The sequence below is a fragment of the Loxodonta africana genome, chromosome 19 (assembly GCF_030014295.1).
Source record: "Loxodonta africana isolate mLoxAfr1 chromosome 19, mLoxAfr1.hap2, whole genome shotgun sequence".
Lineage (NCBI taxonomy): Eukaryota > Metazoa > Chordata > Mammalia > Proboscidea > Elephantidae > Loxodonta > Loxodonta africana.
In genome coordinates this window covers 80,849,123-80,861,195 of record NC_087360.1, presented here as the reverse complement: position 1 = coordinate 80,861,195, position 12,073 = coordinate 80,849,123, and the positions used below count along the sequence as shown (strand labels likewise).

The 12,073-nt window shown below is 39.4% G+C and overlaps 1 protein-coding gene across 11 annotated transcripts in view; it reads right to left on the bottom strand.

Moving 5' to 3' along the window:
- Positions 1-12,073, bottom strand: part of LOC100672723 (sorbin and SH3 domain-containing protein 2) — a 103,083-nt gene that overhangs the window by 19,517 nt on the left and 71,493 nt on the right. For all 11 annotated transcript variants that reach the window (XM_064272917.1, XM_064272921.1, XM_010592521.3 and 8 more), the window contains 5 exons: positions 9,684-9,772; positions 8,243-8,289; positions 5,645-5,759; positions 5,432-5,560; positions 2,332-2,535 (listed from right to left, as the gene is read on the bottom strand). In XM_064272917.1, the coding sequence (XP_064128987.1) occupies positions 2,332-2,535; positions 5,432-5,560; positions 5,645-5,759; positions 8,243-8,289; positions 9,684-9,772 (584 nt within the window). The remainder of the gene's footprint in view (positions 1-2,331; positions 2,536-5,431; positions 5,561-5,644; positions 5,760-8,242; positions 8,290-9,683; positions 9,773-12,073) is intronic.

Genomic DNA, 12,073 nt, shown 5'->3' with positions numbered 1-12,073 from the left:
CTGTCATGGACAGGGATATTAAGTGGTTGAGGAAGAAAGATACTTAAACTCCACTGTTGTCATGACGACCACTGTAACTATTACCACCTGCTGCTACCACGCTAGGGCCCGCCCTTACCACCATCTTCACCAACGTATGTGTGAACAGGCCAAGTGCTTAGCTTTACAGTGAACTTGCTCTTATGGAAAGTCCAATGAAGTATTCTGTAATTCCTATATCACAAAAATGTGCATATAACACAAAAATCATAAGATTACTCTGTCTTCTAAAAGCATTAGAATTGGATTTGACTGGACTATAAAAGTAGAACTATCAGAGATAATATCAACTTACATCTGAGTTTCCACTAACATGGAGATAGTACATCAAGAAGCATGATTTTAGTAAGACAAAGCGTGATTCACAAATCTCTTAATGAGTTCCTTCCTCTGTGTGCAAATACCAGTTAAAAAACAGAATATATAGCAGTTGGTATATTTTAGATGTCATCCTTTAGAAGTACATATCGAACTAAAACAATTCAGTTTAGTACTATCGGGAAGTTTCTTCATTAAGCCAGTGACATTTTAGCATGGATTACTAGTTGGCATAAAACTATTATTTTTTTTTTCAAATTATGAACATCAGCTTTTTAACATACTTTCCCCCAGCATTGATAATAAAACTAATTGATGCGTTTCTCTGTTTATAAAATTCAAAGTCTGGTATTATAAGAAAAAATGTAGAAATCTGAATACATATTTAAATGATTCTCAAGTGTTTTAAAAATTATAAAATATCCTATTGCCCTTGTTTACTAGGACATTATAGAAGAATTTCTTAAATGCTAAATAACCTATGTAAAAAAAATGTAGAGACATGCTTATTTTTTCTTAGGAAATTTTATTGGAAGGCACTAGCCCCTTTGAAATGTATCTGGTAGTTCTTTAAGATACTGAATGGTAGATAAGACACACGTATTTACTACTAGTGGATGAAGGTCCTTGTTTTTCTCTTTATCAGTAGCAACTGCTGAAGGAGGGATGTTGTTCTCTAAGCTAAGCTTTGGTAGTGAAGTGTATATACACTAAAGGAGATTCTGGAAAACTTTATAATCAATCAAACAAACTCGGACAGTACCAAATTGTTCCCCTATTCAGCGCTGTAGGACTGAGAGAAATTATTCTGAAACTGAAATCCAGTCTTCAAAAAGGATTACAATAAAGTTAATGCCTGGTGTGGGCCCTTTAAAGGAAAATTCTCTTAGGATAGTGGATTCTTAGACCACTTACTCAAGTAAAAATCTTCTCCTAATACTAATTTTCAAAGAGCAGCTTAGGTCTCTTGGGATACTATCTTGAGCTGTTGGCACGTGAAGTGAATTTGTATTTTAATAATGTGTGATATGCTGATTTAATTTTGCTTACTCTAGATGACTCATTTTTCCATGTCCCAGCCTCGATCTCAATTAAAGTAATCAATTATGCAACTTAATAAATTTTTTAAAATGTTGGGAAGTACTTACAATATTTTGAAAGTAATGTTTTTGCAAATTAAAATTTTATACTTTAAGTCAATGAAAAGGAGAAAGAAAACCCTAAATACCATGCATAAAGAGAACAGAATATATTCTAATTCAACAGAAAATTAAGAAAGAATTCACATTGTTAGTAAAGTAGAAAAGCTGTTTCTAATTAACCAATTCAAGACGCAAAGTTCCTTTCAAAGTACATATTGAAACGATAATTATCTTTAGCCACTAGGTCAAGTGAGACAATAGAACTGTCATATTATTGTCCTAAAACTAACAAACTTGAGGACTTCTAATAACCCATGACATTTCCATTCAAGTTAACAGACAAACTGACTTACAGGCTCTAATTAAAAACTTTGCTTGAGCTCTCTTTCTATGTAAGAAACACCAAGACTTTCATAGAATTTTATCAATCTCATAACAAGCATTTTTGAGATAAACCATTTTGGGAAAAAAATATATCTTCAAAAAAAAATCAAGCTTCGGAAAAAAAATCAAGTTTCAGAAAAGCATATATGCATACAGAAATACAGATATATATCATGTGAGTGTTTATGTTACTAATGGTTTCTGCTTTTCAATATTTTATCTAAAAGTGGAATGGTCAAAATCAAGCATTAAACCTTTATACCAGTGCCTACTGAAGAAAAATAAAATTGCATTTACTTGACATGGCACTCACACACTTAGAAACATACACAAATCCTTTTCTTTGCCATAGATAAGAAGTTCTAGTCTGCTGTTCTAAAACTGATCACATACTGGCTATCTTACAAGATCTCAGGTTTTGTACGAATATGCTAGACCATCTCCTTACCTTGTTGGAACTTAGGCTGTGGATTCTCTCACTAGAGTAGCTGTGGGGTAGTGGAGGGTCAGGATAGTCCTCAGCACCTTTTGTCACGTTCTTCCTGACGACCTCCACGTAGGAAACGGGAAAGATGCCTTGTCTGTCACTTCCTGGAACTCTACCTTCATACCAGTTCTGATCAACTCTTTTAAGAAGAATAACTCTATCTCCCTGAAATGGATGTTAGAAAATGTATTACAAACAGAGAAGTGATAACCTGCAAAATAGAATTGCCAATGGTTTCTAATACACGGTATTGTTTTTTTTTTTTCCATTTGGGAAAGGTCTTAGAACTCCAGCTTTTGTTTAGTCAAGCGAATGCAAGTAAGGTCTCTGAACTTACTCTCAAATGACAGATTACCAACACGTACACAATTTAATCGTCCGTTCACAAACCAGAGGCTTCCTTCAGGATGTTTGGCGAATTGTGGATGCGTTTAAACATGTTCATACTGCTACTGTGTGAACTGACTTGTGTAAATTGTTTAGAAATTAGAATAGCTTAACCGGAAATGTCTGAATGACATAATCCTATCACTAACAGATTCAAGGAAATGACCTTTTGCAGGAAGAGCGTCAGAAAAGCGAACCATAGCTCACTACAAGGGACTGACTGCAATGGGCTGCAGGAACCACCTTCAGAAGGGATGAGGCCAAACAGCACCTGGTTTTACTTCATTAATTCTACCTGTGCTAAGGAGTGCCAAAGACTGCAACAAGGGGGTGGGGGGCAAAGATGGCACTTGCAATAATCCATAGTTGTGACCAGGGTGGGCATCCAGCAGGCCTGTACCAGGACAGTGTAACCCCAGCAACCATTCTGATTGCTTGGTGGTCATACCATAACCCAGTGCCGTCGAGTCGATTCCGACTCATAGCAACCCTATATGACAGGGTAGAACTGCCATACGGGCCGTTAAATATCTGAGTAGCACTCCTGAGTTTTGCAGTAACAGGACTATTACTGTTACCTGCAGTCATCAGGCCAGTGCCATATAACCCAGCTCATGTTTTAACTCAAAAACACATGTGGCCCAGAAATTTTAGGCAAGATGGGGTCAAACAGCAAAAGGATGATGGAAGTGCCGCACAATCAGTAACTTTATCACGTTAGAGGGGCTTTCTTCAGGTCACGTTCCAACAGAAAGCTCTGTTTTTGCCAAAACGCTGGTTTATTTAGCCTGTCCCTACCACTGAGCAGAGAATACTGAAGAAAAGTGAATCTCCCTAAATCTGAAAATTGCATGGATTTTCTCTACGGTACACCAAGACTGGGTTGTTGCTGGAGAGACAGTATGCGTTAGCTGAAGCCTCTACTTCAATAGGAACCGTGAGGTGATGTATGTCACGCGATGCTGCGTGGCTGTCTGAGGGCAGTGGGGCTTCCTGCAGGCAGAAGTGAGTCAGTGGACGACCGAGAACTAGGGCTGAGAGAACGACAGGAGCTCCTGCCAGGACCAGAACGGTGGCTTTTCCCACCTCGCCTGGCTAAAGATTTCACCAGTTATTAAGTAGGTGTCAGAGGTTCCTGGACCCTTGAATATTACTGTCTGTGTGTGTCTTGTGCAGACACGCTGTCACCTCAAACATGAACATTCTAGAAAACAATAAAACAGGTCATTTAATCATTCTCAACTGTGCAAATCAGCAAGCTAAAAGAGTCCTTTTTGTTACCGTTAAGACGAGAGACAGAATCAGATAGGTTGCTGCTGGAATTTGGGTCACTCAAGAGGCTGGTGCCCAGAGAAGGCCAACTACGGAAACAGCACTCTGCTGAGGGCTCATCAAAAAGGCTCCTCAGAGAGAGAACATCTTCTTTACTTTTAGGACCATGCCTTGATTCCAAGGTAAGAGTAAGCATTGAAACATGTCATTAAAAAAAAAGAAAAAAGGAATAGTAGGGCAACAGAAGAGCAATATTTTGAAGTGTCTTAAAGTGCTTTTCCCTTTGCTGCTTCCACATACACACTAGTCACCGTGGAGTCGACGCCTACTCGTCTGCGACAGAGTAGAACTGTGCTCCACGGTGTTTTCAATGGCTGATTTTTTGGAAGTAGACTGCCAGGCCTTTCTTCCAAGGTGCCTCTGGGTGGACGTGAATCTCCAGCCTTTTGCTTAGCAGTGGAGGTGTTAGCCATTTGCACCACCACTCCTCCACGTATGGAAGTCCTTGGTATTTTGCCCGAGGCATCCCTTGGTTGTTATTGTTGTTAGGTTCTATCGGGTCAGTTACAACACTACGTACAACGGAATGAAACATTGCCTGTTCCTGAGCCGACCTCACAATTATTGCTATGTTTGAGCCCATCGTTGCAGCCACTGTGTCAATCCATCTTGTCGAGGGTCTTTCTCTTTTTTGCTGACCCTCTATTTTACCAATCAGGGACTGGCCCCCCTGACAACATGTCCAAAGTACATGAGACGAAGTCTTGCCATCCTCGTTTCTAAGGAGCATTGTAGCTGTACTTCTTCTAAGACAGATTTATGGCAGTTCAGTTCACGGTATATTCAATATTCAGTATTCTTCGTCAACATCATAATTCAAAAGCATCAATTCTTCTTCAGTCTTCCTTATTCGTTGTCCAGCTTTCACATGCATATGAGGCAATTGAAAATACCATGGCTTGGGTCACGTGCACCTTAGTCCTCAAAGTGACATCTTTGCTTTTTATCACTTTAAAGTGATCTTTTGCAGCAACTTTGCCCAATGCAATGGGTCGTTTGATTTCTTGTCTGCTGCTTCTGTGGGCATCATTTTGTGGACTCCAGTAAATGAAATCATTTAACAATTTTGATACCCCTTGGAGAGGATAAAGACTGTTAGAGCCAGGGTCCTGCTTCCCAGGCTAAGCCACAGGGGGGAATTCAAAGAAGCTTTGTGTCCACCACAGAGAACTTCATCTGGAAAGACACAGGGTGGAAGGTAATAACAGTACCTCAGCTCAACTTATGGAGTCCTTTGTAGGAAATGGGGAAAATGCAATAATGTCTAAATAAGGAAATAACATTTCTGTTTCGAGCATACACAGCCTTTCAAATGCACCAGTGAAGTAAACAGCCCTGTTACCTTTCTCAGAGATAGCTCCACATTTGTGTCTGCATTGAAATTATATTTGGCTATAGCTTCTCCAATTTCTCCAGGCTGGGCTGGCGGAGGTGGTCTTGCAGGCTGTGCTTTCTCAGGAGGCATGAGTTTCTATGAAAGAAAGCAGTTATTTATTCTTGAAATCTGTGATGACTTTTGAAACAACTATCCAAGATGGAAGAGGAAAGGACCTACCTCTACGTACGAGATAGGAAAAATGCCAACTCTCCCGTGGTGCTCTCCCTCGTACCAATTCTGGTCAATTTTCCTGAGGATGTAGACAGTATCTCCTTTCTTAAATGACAATTCCCTGCAAGAGACACATTTAAATGGTCATTTTCTTGATGCATATCAATTATTCTTATGAGCTACACCTGAACTTGAACTACATTTTATTTGAAAATACACGTCCTGTATTAAAAAAGTCTTCAGCCCATGTTTGTGAGGATTTTTCTCACAAATTCTTAGAATTCACTTGTGACAATGTAACTTAATACGTTATTTAAAAAAGAACGAGTATGAACATTACGTCTGTTATAAATCACAGACTGATGAACGTGAAATGCAAAGGAGGGGAAAGACTACTGCTACCTAACTGTGGGTTTACAGAAGGGGAGTTCCGAAGCTCGGCAAAGTGATGGTTAGTTCTGCACTGTTTTTTTTTTTTTTTTTTTTGCTTTTGTTTATTATTATTATTTTCGTTTTGAATAATGCCATTTTGGAAATGGCATTTTCTCTTTTTTGTATTTAAAAATTGAGACAGTATATGCAATGAGTTGTACTTTTTAAATGAAATTTTCTTGAGTTAGGTAAAGAAAATAGCTTTTAAAGCAGATAGTTATTTAATGACAAACGTATCTGTCTCTTGCTCACAAGCTGTTAGGTGCACTCACATCTAACAAGCTGTTAATTGAAATGGCTGGTCCCATAACTCGCAGCCCTTTAAAGCTGCCTAAAATGTCCGTAATTCTGATTTTTGTGTCAAATATTTGAAGGTGATGAACAACTGCTACTTACGTCTCCTGAGAACAGAGCAGGAGGAACGTGATTAAGCTGTTTTTAAGAGAAGTTTATTTATGGTCTGAGGGAACATTTTTTCCTACTAGAGTGATGGGCTGGCTTCCATGGGCGGTTGTTTGATCTCCTTCTCTCAATCATACAGCTAGATTTCTGACAGTTTAGAAAGACCTAGAAGTGAACTCTGTGAAAGTTGGGGAGTGGTGGAGACCACCTTTCCGAAAGGCTGTGCCTTCTCCTCTCCCCTGGCAGGTGCGGGAGGCAGGCTTCTCTGAATGTTTGCTAACTGGGGGCACCCACCATTAGGGCACAGCTCACGGAGGAAGGCAAGGGGCTTAGCACGCGGAGCAAACAAAATCCAGTGATGCGATCAACACTCCAAACACCTTTCGTCTGCGTCGCATTGTCTTTCTCTTCAAAGCTCGTTTTTTATTAAGGAGTCTCAAAAACCTTGTAAGCCCTCAGTGAATATCCTCTTCCTATTTTATATACCTTTCATTTCTCAGGGTTTTATGCATTTAAATATGCTTTTGATTCATTGTCCTGCATGGGACAAATGTCAGCATGTCCAAACAACAACGGTTAAAACCCCGAGAAGAACTCACAGAGGGTAGCAGAAACAAAGCAGACGTTGCTTATCTAATCAAATAGAAGATGTAAGCTTTTCTTCAGAGCTTCTTTCTTTACACTGGACTTAAGCTATGCCTCATATCTTAATTTCTAAATAACATTTTTTACTTATTTCATTTCCTATTTCAGCAGCATTACCAGATTCTACTGAGCAAGTTTTTTTCTTACCTGCTTTCTTCCAGAGATAGTTTCTGGAAATATTCATATAAATTTTTATCCATGAAATGTTTTGTTACGATATATATTAAAAAAAAACAAAGTAATTTAATGCCAATTTGCAATGAAGTCAATGTTGGGAGTTCTAATGGAGACCAGGTTCTTAAAGAAGGCCTGCGCCCATGGACTTCTCCAGATCTGGAAGGCTCTCCTCCCTTTGACGCCTGCTTACCTGTTTACTACTAACTGTCCTCAACCAAGTGCCTATATGGTGTATAAGTTCTTAAAGAAAAAAGGTAAAAGGAATATTGCGACACCAAAAAGAAAAAAAAACCCAAACCCGATGCCGTTGAGTCAAGTCGATTCTGATTCATAGCGACCCTATAAGACAGAGTAGAACTGCCCCATAGGGTTTCCAAGGAGTGGCTAGTGGATTTGAACTGCTGACCTTTTGGTTAGCAGCCTGAGCTCTCAACCATCGCACCACCAGGACCCCCAGGAATATTAAAACACCAACATCAAAAGGCCGCAGGATAGAACTTTGCTCAGAATCTCTCAGCTTTGAGCGTTGAGACATGGAGGTTTTACTACAAGAATCTTTGTTAGCAGAGTTCTAGTGATCAACCCCACAAACTATACTTGATATAGTCAGATAAATAATTGTTGTCAAATTCCCCATTAGTGACAATTGCTCTCCGACACTTTATTTTTACTCCACTGTTGAGATAAAAACTCTAGTCTTTTGACCTCATTGTTCTCTCACATGTTTAACGATAATTAAAATGCAATGTGTCACAAGTAAACTCAAAATGAAAACAAAATTAGCCTCGTTCCAATGAATTCTGCAGAAACTGTTCAATTAGAGTGGATTGCTGAATTCGGAATTAGGACTCATTTGTAACAGATCACACTGCAATATTTCTCTCAGAAAATCTTACTGAAGTATTGAAAGACAATTTAAATCACGTGATGGAAACTTCTCTTACTTACTTAGACGTCTGAGCCTTAAAATCGTAAACAGCTTTTGCAGGCAGTTTCTAAAAGGAAGGTAAACAATTAGCACCGAACTTAAAATTTGAATCTCCTACAAAAAAGCAGTTTCATATAAATTAAAGATAATTAAAACCTCAAGGAATGATTAAACTTACATAATGTAAATCCTATGTGCAATTTACAAATAAGTCAATTGGTTCTGCATTTAGATATTTAAGCTATTACAGAGACAGAAATAAAACCTCTGAGATGACCGGCTCGCCGTAACCACTGACGATCACATTTCATTTAGGAACTAAGGGAGATGGATACCCTACTGGGGAACAAAATGCCTGGAGAGGACTCTCTCCTAGGAGGGATTCTGGCACTAACCCAGGCTTTTCCTGGGACACTTGTAGGAGCAATTGCTCTCTGCTCTATGTATTGGCACAACTCCTTCTGAATCATGGTAAGTAGACGGGACAAAGCCATGACTATCACCCCTTTTACTAAAAGCGTATTGAAATATTAGCAAACAAACATTATCACTGGGAGGTGTAGGCATGGCCATCTTGTGTTGCCTGGGGGGCTCAGGAATCCTTCAGCACCCGTCAACCCGCTGCTCATCTTTTAGTCACAATGTGATGGGACACGTGTCCAGCCTCAAACACCGGGGCCCACAGACTGCCTGCACTCTGTGGCAACTACATCACTCCCCTTCAACATAGCCCCCTTCCCCCACTGTCTTTCCCAGTGATTCTGGCAAACCTTAGGAAACTTGGACCAAGCTGAAACTCATTCCTGTCTTCTTAGGGGTCTACAGGGACTGGGCCACATCAGACCCCTGTGGAGGTCCCGGTGGTGTGTCTGCCAGCCCATGACCAGCTTTCAGTTTCCCTCACACCCTCATGGTTCCAAGACGGGACACACCAGAACTCTGGTCCTGACTCAGGGCCAAGGACTGAGAGCCAGTTGGTAGGTGATTCCCAAGGGTGGTACCATCGAGAGCGGGGTGGGTTAGCAGATCTCTGGAGGCTCTCCTTTGACAACAGTGGGCCAGAAAATATTATTACATGCAATTTGTATTGATTTGCAACACTGCTGACCCAGAGCTCTCCTCAAGACCACTGGGCCAGAATTTGTACAGAGCAACCTCCTCTTCCCACGAGGTGGTCTAGCTTAGGACTCTTGTCCCACCACCATTAATCCACAGGTGCCCAGACTCAGAGAAGCCACACTGCCAAGGCTGGACCACAACTGGGCAAAACTGGAGCTACGGTCAGAGTGCCAACTGATTCTAAGCCCTACTCTCAGTCTGCCAGGAGTACCCTAGGTTCTTGGTTGTCATTTTTATATTTTAAGTGCAGGTCCTTTACTGGATTTTGCAGGTAACTTTGACTGGCAAGTGGTTTATCTAGTATGTTGTTTAAAAAGACTCAAGTGCTGTTGAACTTCCTACCTCTTTCTCCGGAGTTCCTCTTCTCTCCCTTGATGTGCTTCTCCCCAAGTCAGTCAACGGGGATGAGTAACCTCCAGGGGACTCGCGGTCTATTGGGAGCGACAGGGCCAGTCAGAGCAAGCACCCACTTAATTACAAGCAGGCATGGTGAGCCATTTTCCCTAGTGGCTACTGTTTTTCCTTGAAAATTTGGAGAGGCACCACAAATGAAAACACGAGTGTAAAACTCATGAGTAATTATAACATTGTGGTACAGGGACACACAAAAAACAGCACTTCAAAAGGGAAAGTACACCTGAGACTGTGGAAGGACTGTAATGGTATAAACATTTAATGGCTCCATTTCTGATATAATTATACTGCAGCACCCAGTGCAGATGTTTTTCATTTCAAAGATTTCTTAATACTTTCTATTTCTGTTCTTTTTTTTGCCTTCAGTTTAGTAATAATTATTACAAGGCCTGTGAAGCAGAAACAAACCTATTGCCCTTGAGTCGATTCTGACTCATGGTCCCCCCACGTGTGTCAGAGAAGAACTGTGCTCCACAGGGTTTTCATGGCTTTTGGAAGTAGATTGCCTGGCCTTTCTTCTGGGGTGCCTCTGCGTGGATTCAAACTGCCAACTTTTGGTTAGTAGCCAAATAGACAGTAGGAAATTTGAAAATAACAACAATTTATAGAAACAGAAATATTTTGGGGAACAACAATTAAAAAATGTAGTAGTGAAAAAGAAAAAGAGAGAAAAGTAAAAAAAAAAAATGATGACGAACTTTAATTATGCCCAGTCTCTCTTCCTCTCTGTTTTTACATAATTGAAGACTTAAGGTATCAGTCTTTTATCTGTGGCCTTTTTGTACCCAGCTGATAAACTATCTTATCAGAAAGTAAACATTTATTCCAAAAACAAAGTGATAAAATTTCTCTAAACAGAAAGCATCCTATCAATTTTCAAATTGTTTATGAAACATTAAACTGTTTTTTTTTACATCAACAAAAGTATAAGAGATGAATTACATTACGAAAGTATGGTTCCAAGCATTTCTTAACAGTATCTTATGCTTTATGCCTTTATGTGACTTATAGATGGAAATGTAACTAGAGGTTAAAAGTATTCCAGTAGTCTATGTTACAGAATTTTACCATTGTCACTAAGCCAAATTCAAATTCTTTCATCACTTTAATAAATTTAGTTATATCAAATAACAAAAAGCTTGAAAAATAAAATCAATAAATGCATCTGTGGAGTAATTAAAAATGCTGACTCATAAAAAGAAAACATTGTCGAAAGGTTCTGGCTACTTTTACTACAAGAAGGAATTGACTCCTTCTAGCAGGTGGGGTATGGGTTACGTGTAAGGACAACGTCTAGCTCTCCGTGAACTGGGATGTGAATGTCCTACAAAGCCTTCTGGGGTAAGAAGGGATCGTGGCCGAGGGGGTCTCAGCCAGGTATTCTCATGATCAGAAGGGGATTCTGTACAGGGTCGTTTTCATTCTAACTTCAAACAACTTTACGGTTATAGGGCTTTAATAAGGACCATGAACTTTAAATTACTTTTATTAATCCATGGGATATAAACTATTTTCACTTGAACTAAACACAGATGGAAACTAAATATTTTGTTTAAAAACGAAACCATTTAAATGCATTTCAAAGTCCTCTCAAAATATGTTTCAATAAAGTAACTATCAGTGGCAGTGGGTTTGGTTTTTGGTTTTGTCTACATATAAGATTGAGAAATTAGGATATTTGAGTAATTGGGCTTTAGGATACAGAAAATCTGGAAAAGGTAGCTAATTTATTAAAAAGTTAGATGCTGACACGTCTCAGTCACTGGAAATTTCAAATTGCAGAAATTGATTTCAAAAATTCTAATTTGTTATTTGTGAAGCATGTTGCATAGAGTAAATGAATGAAAAGATAAATATTAATAAAATAAATTTGTGAAATTATAATTCACAACTGGTCCATATACATTATGTCTTTTTTTTTTTTTTTGTCTGTACAGATTATGTATTGTAATACAAACTCTGAACTGCTAGGGGTTCGAATCCTGTTTCTGCTATCTACTGCTGGGTGACTTCGGGCAAGTTTCTTGTCCTCTCTGAGCCTCAGTTTCCTGTTATAAAGCCGTGCTTACAGTAACACTTCCCACTCAGGTCTGTGCCGGTTGTAATTTGATGGTGCAAGTGAGGCACTTTGCAGGGTCTGTTGCACACTTGGGAGGTGCTCTGATGACCCTCCAAGCTTCAGCCTGGAATGCCCATTCTAGATTCTTAAAATTCACAAAGTCAACAGATGCACTTTAGTAGTTAATAAACATAACTGGATAAAAATATCAAAACACCTTGTATTTTTTAGTCATATGAACCTAAAAGTCCTCTGCTTT